Consider the following 20,027-nt stretch of genomic DNA (forward strand, 5'->3'; position numbering starts at 1 on the left):
CTCCTACTCACGGAGTGTTCAGATATATTTAAAGTACTTTACTGGATGGTTGTAAGCATATATAAAAGGCTGAAATCCTGTGTCAGCTATTCAGCTATCATTAGCCTCATCTTTTCAGCCCCCCCCCCAACCTGATGAAATGTTGTTTAACTGTGCTTCCATCAGTGTTAAAGTGGATCTCCTGCTTCCCCTGCAGGAGATGCCCATCATGACTAAGTAGTTATTGTGAATATAAAATTGTTATCTAGATGTACTAATCTGTAGCTGTTTCATATTTCTGATAGCTCCTTAGTATTGCTATGGTTGTAGCTCCTACTTTACCAGGCATCTGCTGTGTAGGTGAAGGAGGTGTCTTCTGCCAGTGATTAGGACATGGCTAAATAATACTTCCATCAGGGTTGGGGGATCAGACCAAGAGAAGTTAGCTATGGCGGAAAAAAGCTTTACATTTTTATTTTTTAACAAAAAAATCATATGGCTATTTTCTACATTTCTATAGGAACCTTTCCTTTTAGCTGCTATCTGGTTTAAGACTCCGAATTTAAGATTCTATTTGTATAACTCCTGCTAATAATAGAAGTAATTTATTAAGAGATTAGCAAGCTGATCCTAAGTATGCTTATGTGGGAGAAAGTTGTGCAGACTTCATTAAGTCCTGTTATTTAGCAAATGTAATTTGGACTTGTTACAGTTGTGTTGATACGAGCATGGTTTGAATTACTTAGTTCATTTAACTTTCATATTAGTGAGAGAACTACTTATATGATATTACACAATCTTTGGCCTCTTGGCTGAAATGACAATGTATACACCTGACATCTTGATGCATTTATATAGACTTGTTGATCAAATCACATGTGGGTATATGTATTATCAATGGTATACTTGTCATAAAATTGAAATGGTACTAGAAACCTCTGTGGCTGAAGAATAATAAATCTTTCATTACATATCATAATTCCAGTTAGTTTGGTTATTTTTTATGGACTAAAAGTATTTCAGATAATTTCTTTAATGAAACAGGTAGGTCTTATGTTATAAATATGAGAGCAAAAATAAGTCAAATGTAACACAGAACAACTATACTAGCATAGCTTCCACTAGCTGTTTTATAATAAAACATAACCCTGTTTGTGCTACAGCAAAATATACTCTAAATAATTTTTGTCTTGCATGGTTGTTCATATTGCTCATGCCTAGGAAATGTAACAGAATTGATTGTTTCTTGCTGCCTCTTAGAATCCTTTTTTTGGAGCTACTGATTTTTGTCACACTTTATGTCAAAGGAAATAAATAAATAACATATTATTATTATTACTGCAGTATTATTTCTGTGGTACAATGTATGCAAACTTTGCAGTTCAGCATGGCTTGGAACACTTTGTTCATATTTGGGTCAACAATAAATGTGAATATTCTTCATGGAAAAATAAGACATCCCCTGAAAATAAGACCTAGCGCATCTTTGGGAGCAAAAATTAATATAAGACATTGTCTTATTTTCGGGGAAACAGGGTATGTTATCCTGTCATGCAAGTTGAACTTACCTCTAGCATTTGTCCAATGGTGGGAGTTAAGGTGAGCAAAAAGTAGATTTGTGTACATTCAGTATTTGGGTACATATGAACTTTCTAAGGAATTAGCCATAGTGTGGTAAAAAAAGTATCTTGAGACACTTTTTAGAATTAAGAAATTTATTATGGCATACCAAACAAATAGTCCTAGTTGGTTGCCTAAGTATTCATGCATTTTAGTGGGCCAAGCCTAAGTAAGCTCTGGCATCATCTATTATCTTCAGAAAGAGTTGAATGGATTCTACCTGTGTACAGTCCCAGAGTCACTTGATCACTAATACAGGGCACACCTACATTGAGTACTTATCTCAAAGGATGGGTAGATCAACTCCATGAGGGCTAAATAATTCATAGTGTTGATTTGGTTTAATGTAGGCCAAAGCCAACTTGACACAGCCTTTAGTCATATTAACCAAAGTCACTGGTTGCTCCTAATTATCCCTGAGAATCTAGCGCAAACCATGACTCTATGCTCATGAAACAGGATGCAACTGGTTGCATAGCCATATCATGTTACCCAGGCTTGTGCAGCCCAGAGACACAAGATGCCCCCCACTGTCCCTCCTCTTGTCACCATGGCAGCCAGTGGGCATAACATGGCTCTTGTCAGTTGCTTGTTCCCTGGAGTGATGGTGGCAGGAACAACAAGGCATTTGAAGGAGGTGATTCCTCTCTCCTCCTTTGTCACTCTGATATCCTGGCTGACATCATTTCAGGTGTCAAGGGACCAACATGAGCCATGTCATGCTCCTGGCTCTTCTGACAAAAAGTACCCGGTTGGTCATGGTAAATAGTGGCTATATGGTGCCGCTGGATAGTCAGTCTCAGACACCTCCGCAGTGACTGAGGGAGAGTGATGGCCCTGGAATAAGTGATCAGTATAGATCCTCCCACCGTATCCATTTCTGAAAGAACCCAAGGTTTGTTGCAGCATCATGAAGACCAAGTTTAGGTAGGATAAAGCTGGATTCAGGTCTATGCTATTAAAAAAGTCCCTAAATTACGAACATCCCAGAAGCATTCTAAATCCCATTCTTTAAAAATGGAAACAGTATGATTCAACCATGACTATACCTAGAGAAAGCCATTCATCAAAGTACATTGACTTTTAAGGAAAGCATTACCTGGAGAAGCAACAGATGGGGTAATGGTAATTCTGCCCCTTGGAATTGCATTCCTTTCAGATCCCACTCATATTATCCTGAGCGGCCTGCCCCTCATCATTCTCTGATGGCAGAAGTACGTTTTCACTTGCTTACAAAAGACAAGCAGGAACGAGGCTTTATGGCAGACGCACCAAAACTAAAATAAAATAAAATCGACCTCATAGCACATTTGGAATTTGCAAAAAGGCATGCGAAAGATACATGATACCTGTGGAAAAGATACAACAAACATCTGGCCTGATGAGAACAAGGCTTACCATTTTGGTCTTGCCTCAAAATGCTGTATGTGCTGCAAAGGAAATAGTGTTTATAGCCTTGGGAATAATATTCTCATAGTAAAGCATGCTGGTGTCTGCATTGTGTTGGGGCTGAACTGTCATCAGTATGGACTGAGAAGAAGTCCAAGACTAAGCCAAATTCTAGTGGAAAACCTGTTTCGTTTTGCAACAGATCTTGGACTGCAGCAGAGATTCATTTTCCAACACGACAGTGATCAAACATAAAGTCACTAGCTGTGCCCTGCCACGTGTTGCTGTGGCGAAATATGGTGGTATGGGAAATAAAGTATTGAGGAATTGGTGGTAGTTAAGGTAAAGGGTAAAGGTTTTCCCCTGACATTAAGTCCAGTCATGTCTGACTCTAGGGGTTGGTGCTTATCTCCATTTCTAAGCCAAAGAGCCAGCGTTGTCCGTAGACACTTCTAAGGTCATGTGGCATGACTGCATGGAGCGCCGTTACCTTCCCACGAGCAGTACCTATTGATCTACTCACATTTGTGTGTTTTCGAACTTTGGGTTGGCAGAAGTTGGGGCTAACAGTGGAGGCTCACTCCGCTCCCCCAATTCGAACCTCTGACCTTTCGGTCCACAAGTTCAGCAGCTCAGTGCTTTAACACACTGCGCCATCAGGGGATATTATTTCCTAAGCTTGTTAATATACAATATTTCTTATTGTTCCTTTTTTTGTCTATTGGAGGCAAGTATGAATGCTGCAATTAGCCAAAATGATTAGCATGTAATGGCCTTTCAGCTTTAAAGCCTGGCTGCTTCCTTCCTGGGTGAATTTTTTGTTGGGAGGTGTTAGCTATCCCTGATTGTTTCCTGTTTGGAATTCCCTTGTTTTCAGAGTGTTGTTCTTTGCAATATTTTATGTGCTTCTACTGTCTGTGTAGATGAAGAAGTACCCATATGCAGTGCTTGAGCACACACACTAAAAAAAAAGGCTGTGGCCCTCAGAAAACAGAGGATTTGCCAGACTTTGGTGATGGGAATACTTTGTTGGGAGGTGTTAGCTGGCTCTGACTGTTTCCTGTCTGGAATTCTCCTGTTTTCAGAGTGTTGTTCTTTATTTAGTGTTCTGATTTTAGAGATTTTATTGTTCTGTTTTATTATACCACGGTAATTTTTATATATTCTGATTTTAGTGTTTTTGAATACTTGGAGCCAGATTATTTATTTATTTATTTGCGACATTTATATACCGTCCTTCTCACCCCGAAGGGGACTCAGGGCGGTTTACAAGTATATATACATACATTATATTATACAACTATATCGCAATATTATTAGTACTATTGCATGTAATATAAATATACAATTATAATAGTCAATTATAATTATTATTACATTGTATTACATCATAATATTATTATTAATATTACATGTATATACAATGTATTATAATATTAGTGTAGTATAATATTATTATATATCATTATATCATTAAATTGATACAGGAGACATGGTGGCAAGATGTCTTCCCGGCCCCACCTTCTTCATTCTGCTCCAGATATAAAACTAGCATAGCATGTTATTGCGGATAGGGGCCTCTAGCTGATGTAAAAAGACAAGATGGAAGTCTCTTCATGGCCCCCTCTTAGCTCTGGCACCCGAGCGTCAGTTGGAGATGGTGGGAGGGGCCTCAGCTGATGTAAAAAGACAAGATGGAAGTCTCTTCATGGTCCCCTCTTTGCTCTGGCACCCGAGCGTCAGTTGGAGATGGTGGGAGGGGCCTCAGCTGATGTAAAAAGACAAGATGGAAGTCTCTTCATGGTCCCCTCTTTGCTCTGGCACCCGAGCGTCAGTTGGAGATGGTGGGAGGGGCCTCAGCTGATGTAAAAAGACAAGATGGAAGTCTCTTCATGGTCCCCTCTTTGCTCTGGCACCCGAGCGTCAGTTGGAGATGGTGGGAGGGGCCTCAGCTGATGTAAAAAGACAAGATGGAAGTCCCTTCATGGCCCCCTCTTAGCTCAGATTGTGTTCATTTTCATGGTTCACAGCAACAAAGTAATAATAATAATAATTATAATTATAATTATAATTATAATGATAGTAATAATAATGACTTTGGTCATACACACTGCTTCTCTTCCTTCTCAGCTTCATTTCTGGAAGAATCCTTTCTTGGGAGGTATTAGCTGGCCCTGATTGTTTCCTTTCTGGAATTCCCAATAAAGAGTGTTGCTCTTTATTTACTGTCCTGGTTTTAGAGATTATATTGTTCTGTATTATTATATCACAGTAATTATTACACATTATATTTATAATCTTATATTATCTGTTTAGAACTGGATTATATGAGGCCCCTTCTACACAGTTGTTTAAAATCCACACTGAACTGGATTATATGGCAGTGTGGACTCAAGATAATCCAGTTCTAAGCAGATACTGTGGATTATATTCTGGGTAATATAGCTGTGTGGGACGGCCTTGAGTCTCCACTGCCATATAATCCAGTTCAAATCAGATAATCTGTATTTTATAGGCAGTGTGGATCAGGCCTAAGTGCCTGTCCCCTGGGCGTCATCTTGGCTGAGGGAGTTGCTAGGATACGAAGGGTCGGGGCCTAAAGGCAGCTGGGGGGTGGCGGCTAAAGGCAGCAGAGCCTACCTTTCTAACTGGCAGTTAAGAGGAGAAAGGCTCGTTCTCATTCTCTGTAATTTGGACTATTTTTCTAGGTTTTTTTGATATAAAAACACAGACCGGACGACTATGTATTTTGTTGCCAAATTTGGTGTTATTTGGTCATGTAGTTTTGTTGTTTAAGTTAAGGGAAAGATGGTCAGAACATTTTTATATAGAGAGATGTTAATACTGGAACGGTTTAAAACAAGAATCCAATGTCTTAGAATGTCAAAGCCCAGATCTCCATCTGACTGAGTTTATCAAGATCAAAAGCTGGTGTTCACCAATTGTCCCAGCCCAACCTGACAGAAAGACAGCTATTTTGCAAAAAAAAAAATATGCCCAACTTGCAGAATCCAGATGTGCAGAACTGCTTCAGTTTTACTTCAGAAGATTAGCAGCTGCATTTGTGCCCAGGTGTTTAGATTGGATGATGATGATAAATACTTAGGAATATAGCCATATCGAACTTAATAAAGCCTCTGACAAAGATCATACCAGTCCATTTTCCTCCTTTCTCTTTCTCTAGCTGAAATACTTTTAGCACCATCAGTATTGGGCGGATAATGAAGCACCCCTGAGGAAACAGACCTTTAGTTGGATTGCAGCAGTGAATCTGTAGTAAAGCATGAACTGAGGAGACCAGGAATGTTCATCAGCTCCTGTTATAGTAGTGGGTGCTTGCTTACAATAGGCTATAACTGCCTTCATAATACCTTACTGAGCATGTGTGAACAGCAAAGAAAATGAGAAAGCAAATAAGCGTGCCTAACCACCTAACTATAGTAGGTTAAAAAAGTATAGATTTATAGGTTTGAGCACCAAAATGGAAAATAAAGCAAAAATGGAAGGTGGTGAAATAATAAGTTTTTCTTGGATATATTTTCAAAGAAGCTTTCATGTGATCTGTCGAAGATTCAGGCTGTTTTTGTTTCCTTATACAAGGCTTATGTGACCTGGTTGATTTATTTCATGTCTGCATGTTGGTAATTTTTTAAATAAAAAGTTTGCTGAAACATGTTTAATTGCTTTTTTGTGGTGTAGGAACCTGCTTTTATTTTGTTTCTGATGGTTTTAACAAATTCCTGTTGAAGAAGTCATGCCCAGGAACACAACTGCTTAACTATCTGTGGTACATCAACCAGCTAGTTCCAGTTCCTTTGTACCTTCACAGTTCTGAGCATCTTGTGCTTGACAAGTTGTAACTATAACAGTTAAATATATTTTGATACCAAGGTGTAGCACAATAGAATGTGAAGAAATGAAAGGCTGTATCTACATTTGCAAGGCACTATACATACATGTATGGCCTGAAAGGAACAAAATGCGAATAGTGAAAAGCTCCAACCATCTACACATTGGTTGCAGGGAAAGGAGGAGGACAATAAATGTTCATCCCACAGATTTTTTAATTGATTTATCCAGGGCTCTGACGCATACCAACGTCAGCTCACCATATCTTGAAAATCCCCACAGAGCATAAAGATCTTGATGTACCAAAATGTTCATAGAACTAGTTCCAGTCCAAATAGCCCCCCAAAGTAAATTGTACCACTTGAAACAATGCCACGTACCAAATCTTGATGTTTTGTACAAAGGAGGTATGGGCGATAGTGGCTGTGCTGAATAATGGGGTATGGGGTAAAACAGTTGCTAGGTGAAAGGAAAATGACTTTAGATAGGCTTGAGTTCCCAAAATAAATTAACGTAAGGATGTGTAAAGAAGAAACAGTGTATGTGCCTTTCTTCCCACTTGCTTCTTTGCACTCCATTCCATTTTGTGTAGGAGATCTCCACCAACTGTATAAAAACACAGATGTCTCTAGTGGAAGCAAAGTTCCCAAAATTACAGCCTTCCTTTCTCATGGCATCCTAGCAAGGGGAAGGTTGACAGCATTGCATGGGGGTGGGCGGATAGTATGTGGCCATTTAAACCATATGCTCGTGCTGCAGGTTGTTTCCAGTCAGCTGGTATAGACAGTCCAGGTGGTCTGCCTGTCTGCTTTTTCCCTTCCTTCATCTCCTTATCAAAGTCTCCTGTCCTACCTTTTCAGTTGCTACCTGCTGACACAATGATCAGCAGGAAGGAGCCACTATCAGCTCAGGGAAATAGTGATCTTGATGTCCTTGTGGAGAGAAAAGGAGTCAGAGCACATGCATGCTCAATATATGGGTGCATTGTGTATTTCAATCAGCAGCAAAGATAACATAGTAATGCTGCCTGGCTGCTTGTGCTCATACCATTGCCTGGAGCTTTGAAGTGAGCTTTAGTAAAAAGCAAGCAGGAGGAAGGGAAAAAGAAGACGTCAGAGAGAGAAAGAAGAGAGAGACAGACTGAGGTCTTGGGGTCTGGACTCTGGGGATTAATAGTGTCATTATCTTTTGTAGGTTGAGGAAATCCATAGTAGATTCTGTAGAAGTATGAGTGTGTATGTGTGTGAGAGTATCTACTGTGAAGTTGAAGGCACACATGCAGAAAGATGATGTGAAGAGACAGAGGGTGGAGGAGTTGAATGTCTTGCTTTTCAGTGTTTTCAGCCAAAGCTGTTTTGAGATATCGAAATGGAAAAGCTTATGAGATCATAACTGCAGTTTTTAAAAGAAAAAAATATGTCTGTCTGAAGGAGTGAGTAGTCTGTTGTGTGTTTGGTTTTCTGAATTACATATGTTAAGTGGGTATGTTTGAAGTGTGTAGGAATGCTTTTTATGTGGTTGCGTACTTGAATTTTGAAGGAGAGATGTTGCTGCCCAGGTGTATTTGTGTGGGATTTTGGTGCCAGGATATATTAATGCGTATGATTTGAAATTGACTTTTTGTCTGGATATATGTGTTTCTCTGGGCATTACCAGTTTCTCTTCTGGAAATTTGATATTTTGATAGTGTAAAATAAGGAGTCTGGCATTTGGGATAGGATGAAACACGCGAGGGACAGAGAGGGAAACACAGTACAGGCAGTCCCCAGTTTTTAAGATAAATTCAGGGGGTACTGTGGTTCTAGCTTTGAATATGCATCACATATGTTGAATGGTTTTAACTATGAATCTTTTAATACTGTTTGTTTTTAATTCTGTTTTAATATTTGTATATTTGTATATTTTAAATGCTATGCTAGCGTTTTTATGTTAAGCCACTTTGAGTCCCCTTCGGTGGAGGTAAACCAGAGTATAAATACTAATACTAATAATAATAATAATAATAGCAAGATAGGTTCTGTAGGTTTGTTCTTAAATTGAATTTGTAAGTCAGAACGGGTACATTTTTAAGCATAGCTCCAACTATGTATGTATGTATGTATATGTATATGTATATTGGCTAGCATAGAAAAGGGTTAACATCCCTGTGGAGTTTGTTTCTCTCTCTGTGCTCCTGTCTTCACCTCACTTTCTGTTCCTGTGACAATTGAATTTTGGAAATTTTGGATTGACATGGAAACAAGGATTCGTGATAAAGCTTCAGTGGAGATACCTTTTCCCCGTGATAACTCTTACAGGAGTGGATTCCCCTTCCTAGGGTTAAATTTCCTGTTGTCTCACCCCCGTTTGTAACTAACAGTTGAATGTAAATCGGATGTTTGTAACTTGGGGACTGCCTGTAGGGCTGATTGACTTACAGCACTGTTAGCCTGGGTTTCTCTCTTCATGAATCTGTATTTGCACACTTGTTGCAACTCTGGCAATCCCTAGACATCTTCTTTCTTGTTTTGAATTCTTTTCAGCCACCCATTGTGTAACAGTTGGGGTATAAAACAAATGTTTACTTTGGTAATACAGTAGAGTCTCACTTATCCAACATAAACGGGCCGGCAAAACGTTGGATAAGTGAATATGTTGGATAATAAGGAGGGATTAAGGAAAAGCCTATTAAACATCAAATTAGGTTATGATTTTACAAAATATGCACCAAAACATCATGTTATACAACAAATTTGACAGAAAATGTAGTTCAATACGCAGTAATGCAATGTAGTAATGACTGTATTTACGAATTTAGCACCAAAATATCACGATGTATTGAAAACATTGACTACAAAAATGCGTTGGATAATCCAGAATGTTGGATAAGTGAGACTCTACTGTAGTATAGTATAGTATCTAGACTATCCTATGTGGTAAATACATTGTTTTTGTGAAGGATGAAAAGAGTTGCTTTGGGTGTGAAAAACATCTTGGAAAGTGTATTTTGTAGAATTACAGTTGCCACCATCCCATTTCCCTATTAACCTTAGGCAATCCCTCGTAGTTCAAGGATGATTGTCTTCCATCTTTCTTGGAAGACGGCTAATGTGTAGAGGTCGGTGCACGGAGACTGTCAACACACAGTCTTCACAGAGTGAGGTTCCAGCAGTGGTGTGATTACACAACGACAGTGGCTTCTCAGTTTGTTGCAGCCTTCTTCCGCCTTCACAGCCATTGTAACATGTACCGTGTTATCCTCCGCCTGCTCTGCTGTTGAGGTCTTAGGGTCTTCGGATTGTTCTTGGTCTGGATCCTCCCCGTGGCCACTCCTGGGAGTGCATGACTCCAGTTGTTGTGCCCTCAGGTTCATTGGAACATGAAGTCATAAATTGCCTTTTGTTGATAGATGCAGTCAGCCTTCCACATAGGGGCACAGGATCCCTGTGAAAGTAAAAAAAAAAACAACATGATTTATAATTGCTGAGTTTTTAAAAAATCTGAGAGAACATCTCTAGGAATTTCTATGTCATAGAGCACAACTCTGTGATCAATTTCCACTGGAAGCTGACTATAGAGCTGCATTGGATGGCATAGAGATTCCTAGAAATAACATTTTAATCAAATTTGTGAATAATCAGAACTGCAAAAGTCAAACCCACAAATGTAGAGAGCTGGCTGTTTTTAATGCTTAATGAAATAAATAGAGTCCATCTGTTGTCACATCAACAGGGGCTGTCCCTAGGTCTCAAATTTTGTCCCTGAAATGCTTCTGATCTGGCTATCCAAAGTAGAAAATGGGAGGCGGGAAATGTCTTTTTGTAAATTTCCGTATATAAATTTATCTGGAAGTCTTTACAAAACCAGCTTTTAAAAACATCATGATGTTTCAAAAGATCTGTGTTAATGGATTATTAAAAGATTTTGGTAGTTGTTAAAATAATAAATAAACCTTTACATATCTGTGTAGTCTTTATATAATGCAGCTGCCTGGCAGTCCTCAGCTAGGGGACTGCTTCTCATATCCCTCTGTGTGCAGTTTATATTGAGCATGGGAAATGGAAAAACAAACACAGGAAAAATTATTGCATGCAAAAGAAAAAAAACCTTTCTTTTTTTGAGTAGCAAGGGATCTTTAAGTGTTGTCTTCCCTCCTTCACATCTGATTCCACTATGTTTTCTGAATCTCTGTTTAGATGAAATAGTCTTACATAGACTTCTTTTAAAGGAAAGGGTGGGAACAAAAATACTACTTACATCATATTCAGTTCTGTAATTTACTAAAATAAAGTCTGGAAGTAAAATATGGAATATTTATAATATAAATGTACTTGTCACCAAATTTTAGTGAACAGTATTACTCAAGATAGAGTAATCTATGCCAATATGATAAGGGAAAGTAAAACATGTGACCAATGAATTTACATGATTAAAAGGGGAAATCACTGAAAACTTTTGACATGCTAGTTTTAGCATACTCAACAACCCATGTATGAAATATAGTTACTTTTTCTTCTTATCTGCTTCAACAGAGGAAGCAATTCCACCATCACTGTCATACTCCAGTCTGCAGCATTTACACACACCAACTTCCTTACTTCCTTTAATGGGTTCATTATAACAGTGCTGCCCCACCAACATCATTTTGACTGCTCCAAAATAACCAGAAACACTTAAGGGATTTTGTGCAAACACAGTTCCAGCTTCCAAAGCTCATGAAAAGATGTGAGATTCTGCTTTAATTATGTGTTGAAAAAAAAACATGAAGTATTATTAGTTTTTGTCTTGACTTGTACAGATATAAGAAGTTCATGACCTTACAGATGACTTTTATGAAACAATGATTCTTTTTCAGAAATAGAAAATTTCTTAAACAGTGGAAAACTTTCTATTTTGGATATTTTTTACCCTGTCCTTGTACCTTAACAGAATGAAGGCATTTCTGTTCAATAGATTCTTAATTAACTGGAATTCAAGAAACCAGAACTCTCAAGCAACCACAAAAAAGTGGGGAAAAAAATTAAGTAAATTTTTTTTATAATGTAGTAAAACAGTAAAACTGTGCTACATTAAGTAGAGTTTGTGTTTATTTGTGTTTATTTGCTTTTAACTACTGTATTTAAATATTAATATCAAGTAAATGAAGAGTTTATGGTATGGTATGGTATGGTATGGTATGGTATGGTATGGTATGGTATGGGGCAGGCATGGGCAAACCTTTTTGCTTTGGGGCCATATTGCGGATCTGGCCAGAAGGGCTGGGCCAGGAGGTAGGATGGCTGAACACATGCTGGGCGTGGCAGCCTGGAGAGGGGGAGGGGGCGGGGGAGGGACAGGGCAAGACCAGGAGAGGGCAGAGCAGGGCCCGGGTCATCCTCAGGTCCTCCTGGCATATGGACAGGACTGCTCGCCCCATCCTTATGCCGGGAGGAAGGCAGCGACTGCTCTGATCCTCCTACCGATCCTCCCCTGATCCTCGGGCTGTCCTTTTGACATTATGCTGGGAGAAGGGTGAGAAAGTGGCTGAGAGTTCTCTGGAGGGCTCTCAGCTGCTTTGTGCCTTCCTCGAGTCATCTTCGAGCTGTCCTCCCAGCAAAAGGACAGGGCTGCTTGCTCTGTCCTTATGCTGGGAGGAGGGCAAGACATGCGGTAATTGAGAGTGATCCAGATGGCGGGCCACCATGTTCTTATGCCACGAGGACAGGGAAAATTAGGAGGGCCTGAGGTAAGCGTCCAGCCCCCGGGCCTTAGTTTGCCCATGCCTTGTATAGGGTATAGTTTTAGTTTCTTCTTCTTCTTTATTCGGTCAGTCGTTTCTGACTCTTCGTGACCTCATGTACCAGTCCACGCCAGAGCTCTCTGTCGTCCGTCGCTGCCCCCAGTTCCTTCAGAGTCAAGCCAGTCACTTCAAAGATACCGTCCATCCATCTTGCCCTTGGTCGGCCTCTCTTCCTTTTTCCTTCCATTTTCCCTAGCATCATGATCTTTTCCAAACTTTCCTGTCTTCTCATGATGTGGCCAAAATATTTCAACTTTGCCTCCAATATCCTTACCTCCAGTGAGCAGCCGGGCATTATTTCCTGGAGGATGGACTGGTTGGATCTTCTTGCGGTCCAAGGCACTCTCAGGATTTTCCTTCAGCACCGAAGTTCAAAAGCATCTATCTTCCTTCTCTCAGCCTTCCTTATGGTCCAGCTCTCGCATCCATAGATTACTATGGGGAATACCATTGCTTTGACTATGTGGACCTTCGTTGCCAGTGTGATGTCTCTGCTCTTCACTATTTTGTCAAGGTTGGCCATTGCTCTCCTCCCAAGAAGTAAACGTCTTCTGATTTCCTGGCTGCAGTCTGCATCTGCAGTGATCTTCACGCCTAGAAATATAAAGTCTGTCACTGCCTCCACGTTTTCTCCCTCTATTTGCCAGTTATCAATAGGTGTAGTTGCCATGATCTTGGTTTTCTTGACGTTTAACTGCAACCCAGCTTTTGCACTTTCTTCTTTCACCTTGGTGATAAGGCTCCTCAGCTCCTCCTCGCTTTCAGCCATCAGAGTGGTATCATCTGCATACCTAAGGTTGTTAACGTTTCTTCCAGCAATTTTAACTCTGGCCTTGGAATCGTCAAGCTCCACACGTCGCATGATGTGTTCTGCGTACAAGTTGAATAGGTTGGGTGAAAGTATGCAGCCCTGCCGTACTCCTTTCCCAATCTTGAACCAGTCTGTTATGCGATCTGTTCTTACTGTGGCTACTTGGTCTTTATACATATTTCTCAGGAGACAGACAAGGTGACTTGGTATCCCCATACCACCAAGAACATGCCACAGTTTATTATGATCCATGCAGTTGAAGGCTTTGGAATAGTCAATAAAGCAGAAATAGATGTTTTTCTGAAACTCCCTGGCTTCCTCCATTATCCAGTGCCTATTGGCAATTTGGTCTCTCATTCCACTGCCTTTTCTGAACCCAGCTTGGACATCTGGCAACCCTCGCTCCATGTATTGCTGGAGTCTTCCTTGCAGGATCTTGAGCATTACCTTGCTAGCATGGGAAATAAGTGCCACTGTATGGAAGTTTGAGCATTTAGTTAGCTCTGTTTTAATAGTAATTCTCAAGCAATCAGAAAGTAAATTCACCTGGCAGCTATCAATTCCCATGGGATTAATTGATTGCCTACTGTAAATATTTGGAAGCACTTTTCTTTCTGTTAAGAGCTTTTCTTTGTTTCCTGTTTATATGCTGAATTGTAAAGTTTCACTTGTTTTTCATAGATGAATGTGAATGATAGTATTTAATGGAAACTGACCTTGAGTTAATTTATTTGGGTCTGCAAAGGTGTATTTTCCAAGTATTAGTATCCATGTCACTTTTCCGCTAGGTTAAAACTGGCTGTGACTTTAGTTAAATGTAATAATTATGTGTAAACGTATTTATCAAAGTCAGTAATGTATCCTCTATGTAAAAACATGGAGAATTCTTCTATGGTGGTGCTTGTGGAGTGTAAAACAGGATGACTTGTAGGACAGTGACAAGTACTCTGCTCTAGATAAGAGTTTTCAGCGTCTTTGACACCATTAGCTGTAACATCAGAATGTTTGTTACATAATTACAAAATATTGCATGTACCTGCACATATTTCTGGAAAGGGCACCACAGTGAGGAATGGTGGCTAGGGTAGGTTTTATTGGTAGCTTAATTAGCTAAAGCTGTTACTTACTTTACAACTTTAGGTGTATTGTGCCTAGGTGTTTGTGTAGAAAGGCATTTTAAAATACTGAAATAAATAAAAACAGCTGAAGTGTAGGAGGAGATACGTAGAATTGTTTTTCTTGCCAGCAGTGATTGGTAGCTTTTGTTAAATTTTAAATTGTCTCATGTCATTATTTAAAATGGTACTTGATTTGAATAACAATATTCAAATACAGTGTTCCCTCACTACTTCGCAGTTCACTTTTCGCTCCCTCGCTGATTTGCGGGTTTTCAATTCATATTAATGTACACATTTATCACGGTATTTTCGCTGTTTTGCGGGGTTTTGCGGTGTGCCAAGGGTTTTGGAAGAGGGAAAAGGGCGAAATAAAGGGAGGGGGGAGGGTAGGGAAGGGTTGGAAATAAAAAGGGTTATTTAGCTTTCATTCTTCTTCTCTTTCGGTGTACTATATATTGTAACTACTAAAATAAAGTACAGACTCCATTGTAGTAAGTGGTCTGTGGTTTGCTCTCCTCCACACATAGAATAAATATAGTGTCCCTACTTTGCGGATTTTTACTTATTGCGGGTGGTCCTGGAAAGTAATCCCCGCGATAAGTGAGGGAACACTGTACATAAAAATACCCAAAATCACATTTTTATGAGTAGACACTAGTGCTTGTAGTATATAACTATTCATCAAGACCTTCCTGTGAAGTCTCCAAGGAATACATAGGGAGTACGCATAAGCCCATTGTAACGATTCTGTAGAGACTGTGCAATAAGATGCAAGTTGTGTATTATCTAAAATGCTTACATTTATAAGTGGTCTGGATTTTTATTTGTTTTGAATTTTGCAAAAACCTTGAACCTCCACATTTGTGGATATGATTAGTGGCTTTGTTCTTCTAGGAATTTCTAGGTCCTCTACTATGACTGTATAGTTAAATTCTACCATATAGTTGCACTGGGGGATTTAGAGATTTCTAGAGACAGCATTTTTCTAGGCACTTGTTAGTCCTCCAGTGTGGTTCTATAGTTAGCATTCAGCAGAAGTTGACCACAGAATTCCTCTGGACGACCTAGAAATTCCTGGATAGGTATTGTCTCAGGTAAAAAAATAGTGGTTTTTATTTGTGTTTCCCCCACTTTTGCCGGGGGTCCTGAGCTACCCTAGCCTCAGTGGATGTGGAAGCCTGTGATATATTGGAAATAGGCCCCCAACTTTGCCATAACAAGTTTCATGTAATGGGGATGGATTGTTATTTGGTCACATAAAAGTAAATGGATCATGATGCTAGCTATAACATCTTCGATAGTGAGTCTCATTGAAGTTTTTAGAGTTTAGTATGGCCAAAATGTGAGAGAGATTTCATGTCTCTCATTCCAGTCTCTGTCTCAGAAGACCACCAGTCTCTCATTTTTGCCTTGCAGATTAATGACCCAGAATGCTGCAGCTACTGTCTTGGAGGCAGCAACAGGTGGCCAATGATAAAAGTTTGAAATTTTTGAATATTTTGGAATTTGGGTTTCTGGATAATGGATACTCCACCTGTGCTACACTGCAGCTGTGATTTAATCTCACACAATTGCTGAATTTGCAATGTTGATGTCAGGTTCAAGGATGAGTTTGAGATCATAAAATGAATGGTTTGAAAGAATGAATTTTGAACACTAGCTCTCCTGTATGGATTGAAATGTCTTTAGATGTTTATATGTTCTATATATTGTATTAAGAGACCTTAATACATTACTGTGGGTTTGGGGCATATAAATAGTTGGAAGGTTTATTGTAAAGTTGCATTTTAGTTGGCAGATGCATTAGCTTTCTTCTCCAGACTTATGCTTCCCTTAGAAGAAATAAATGTAAATCTATCCACTATTTGGCACCCCACTCATTTAGAATATGGAGTGTATTTTTAAGTCAAATCGAAGGAAGTGTTTCCTTGCAAAGTTAGCGGGGCTGTCTCTCCACTAATAGAAACAAGAGGCTGCTCCTTTCTGTTGTCATTTCACCAACTTTTGAGATATTGAAAGATTCTCATAAAAATCCTGAGTCTTTATGACTGAAGTTAACCTTTACCTTTCTTCTTTGTAAGATCCCATCATCCTTCAGGGTTTTCCCATCAGAATAGCCTTAAGTTTAACTGTCAGGAAAAAGTAATTTCTTCTTTCCTTTATTGTCTGAGGTGGAAGTTCTCTTAATACTGCAATCCTGGTATTTCCTATTTCAGTCGGTTCTTTGCCATGGCCAAAACACTACATTTCAGTACATCCCAAGTGACATGATGTCACTTCTGTCTTCCATTTATAATTTTTCCCTTTTTGTCTGTTTTAGGGAGCTTGGGGGTGGAGGACTTAAGGGAGCAATCTGTTGCATTTTTAGGTAATTTTGAAAGATTTGGAGTGGTTTGAGGTCAAACAAATCACTCTCAAATCAGGCCATTTTTACATTGAGGGGAACTAGGGGCTTTGAAGGGTTTCTAGGGTGGGTATCCTGCAGGCCATACTTCTGGGTCCTGAGGGCCACCTGCAGGATGAACTTTTCTCATCCCAGTCTAAAGACTGCTGAGCATAATGTAACCCTGTGTTGTTGTTGTTGTTGTTTTCCAGAATGGTATAATAATTTTTTTATTTCTTTTTACCTAGGTGTAAAAAGCTTTTGAGCAAGAAGAAGCTAAAAAGAAAACAGAAAAGTAAATTGAAAATAAAAAGCCGGAACAAGGTAAAACTGATTGTTCTTCTCTATTATATTCATATTGTATTTCACTATTTCAGCTTGGAATAGAAGTCAGAAAACTGTAGCAAAACTTCAATAACGAGGGAAATTATATTATTTTAATTCTTCCTGACCCAGACCTTGAAGATGAAAATTCTTTGTGGTCTTTATGACTCGCATGTGTGGCTTGTTTTGCACCTGTTGATCACTTCTAAAGCTGAGAATGGGAACTCTGCCCCACCTCACTTTCTGTCCCTGTGATAATTGGATTTTGAAAATTTTGGTTTGTTGTGGAAACAAGAATTGGTGATAAAGCTTCAGTAGACACACCTTTTCCCCATAATAACTCTTACAGGTGTGAATTTCTCTTTCTAGGGTTAGATTTCCTCACTCTTCCTGTTGTTTCACTCTTATTTGTAACCAGGAGTTATATGTAAGTTGGATGTTTACAACTTGGGGACAGCCTGTATGTGGGGATATACAGTAGAGTCTCACTTATCCAACACTCGCTTATCCAACGTTCTGGATTATCCAACGCATTTTTGTAGTCAATGTTTTCAATATATCGTGATATTTTGGTGCTAAATTCGTAAATACAGTAATTACTACATAGCATTACTGTGTATTGAACTACTTTTTCTGTCAAATTTGTTGTATAACATGATGTTTTGGTGCTTAATTTGTAAAATCATAACCTAATTTGATGTTTAATAGGCTTTTCCTTAATCCCTCCTTATTATCCAACATATTCGCTTATCCAACGTTTTGCTGGCCCATTTATGTTGGATAAGTGAGACTCTACTGTACTAGCTAAGTATTTCATTTTTTAGGGATACAGACATAGGACATCTCAAGTATGTTTTGACTTGGTAAATAATTTAATTATGAGACTAGAGACATTGGTTAAGAGAGATAGAAACATAGAACTTTAAATTAAATTCAAATAACTCTGATTGGATACTTAGAGGTAGGGTACTCTGTACATGTTGATACTTTTGTCACTTGAAAACATTGAGGGAATGAAAGTACATCTTTTAAGATTAATCTCTGAAATAGTATTGGTGATATAAGAGTACTTGCTTGTATATCTTTTAAATTGTTTGTTATTCATGCTATTTAGGAAGAGCTATGTTTCACACGTCCTTAGGATAGCCATTTGGGAGCCAGAGCCAGATGGATAATTAAAACTGAAGTACTCCTGTTTTTAATAGTCCACTAAGTTTGTGGTTTGAAATAACCTAGGGAAAGGAGAGACAGATTTTTTTGGACAACTGCTCTTGCCTTTGTGCCAACAGTGCTTCTGGGTTTTCTTCTTTGGTTTCTAAGGAACACAAGCTGCATTACAGATATGAGCTATGGGATCCATAAAATAAAGAAAGGTCTGATGTATGCCACCAAAAGTATTCCTTAGTATGCCTGAATTGCTGTATTTTGCAGAATTCCATTCTGCTTACATTGGGTAATTGGTTGCAATTGGATCACAGGCATGGCACCCTGTTAAAAATCTGTGCTTAAATAATGTATAAATATTAAAGTAACTGTCTGTATCTAATATGTAATTACCATATTTCACTGGATCTAAGATCCATCAAATACAAAGTGCAGTCCCGTTTTTGAAGCTTCAATTTTTAGGGGGGGGGGGGGGGGAATCTTAGAACATTTTTTAGAATTTCCTTTGCATTTTTTTCAGTGTGGATCTTGCTTTTGTTTCATTGTGGCTTTGTAATGCAATCTTTCATGTGGGGTAAGGAAGGGAATATGAAGAAACACAGAAGTCATCTTGTCTGCATGAGTCTATCTTTCTACATCTATGGACCTGTTGGGGAGTTAGGGGAAGCAAGAAGTGGTGCTTAGGTAAGCCAGACAGTAAATAGTTGTCTGGACGAGGACAAAATGGTGGGGGCTTTACAGAGCTGTTCGTGCGGGCCGTTCCTCCTCCTCCTTTCTTAGAGATAAGAGTTTTTAAAAATGACTAATCTAAGGGGCCATCAAATCTAGGGTGCATTCTATTTTTGAAACCTTTTAAACAGGAAAAAGCAAATCTTAGATTTGATGAAATATAGTATTTAAGCAGTATTTAAGTTACAGACAAGATAGGTTCTGCAGGTTTGTTCTTAAGTTGAATGTGTATATAGGTCGGAACAGGTACATTTTTAAAGTGTAAGTCCAGCCAAATAGATAGATAAATATAATATCAAGGGTACTGTTCCATTATCTGGGTGGAGGCCACTAGGGGGTGCTAGAGAGAGAAGGATAGTCCATTTAATGGGGGTGAAGGGTGAGTTGAAGGAGGGAAATCATTTCCCCCTGTTTTCCTGCTATTCCCCCTACTCATGTCCCTGTCATGGAAAAAATCTTCCTTTATGATATGAGAATGGGGGAGGGGGCATAACCAGCAAAAATTGGGTTTTTTTCTTTCTTTCAACTCCACCCCTGTAAAACAGACTGTCCTCTCTCTAGCACCCTCTAGTGGCCTCTGACCAGATAATGGAACAGTACCAAATAAAGTTTTGGATAGCTTAGAAAAGGGTCAATGCCCCTTTGCTCTCTGTGCCCCTATTCAGAATATTTCATCTCACTTTCTGGCACTGTGATAATTAAATTTTGAAAAAAAATGGCTTGTTGTGGAAACACGGACTGGTGATAAAGCTTCAGTGGAGACACCTTTTCCCCATTATAACTCTTACAGGAGTGAATTTACCCCTTCCTTAGGGGTAGATTTCTCTCACTTCCTGTTGTCTCACCCTTGTTCTTAACTATGAGTAGGATGTAAGTCAGATGTGTATGGCATTTATTTGTCTG

General features: G+C 39.1%; 1 protein-coding gene across 13 annotated transcripts in view; it reads left to right on the plus strand.

The window, feature by feature from the left end:
* mycbp2 (MYC binding protein 2) overlaps positions 1-20,027 on the plus strand; it is a 207,433-nt gene that overhangs the window by 17,060 nt on the left and 170,346 nt on the right. For all 13 annotated transcript variants that reach the window (XM_062975545.1, XM_062975546.1, XM_062975549.1 and 10 more), the window contains exon 2: positions 17,156-17,231. In XM_062975545.1, coding sequence (XP_062831615.1) covers positions 17,156-17,231 — 76 coding nt within the window. The remainder of the gene's footprint in view (positions 1-17,155; positions 17,232-20,027) is intronic.

This window comes from Anolis carolinensis, chromosome 3 (genome assembly GCF_035594765.1).
Source record: "Anolis carolinensis isolate JA03-04 chromosome 3, rAnoCar3.1.pri, whole genome shotgun sequence".
NCBI lineage: Eukaryota > Metazoa > Chordata > Lepidosauria > Squamata > Dactyloidae > Anolis > Anolis carolinensis.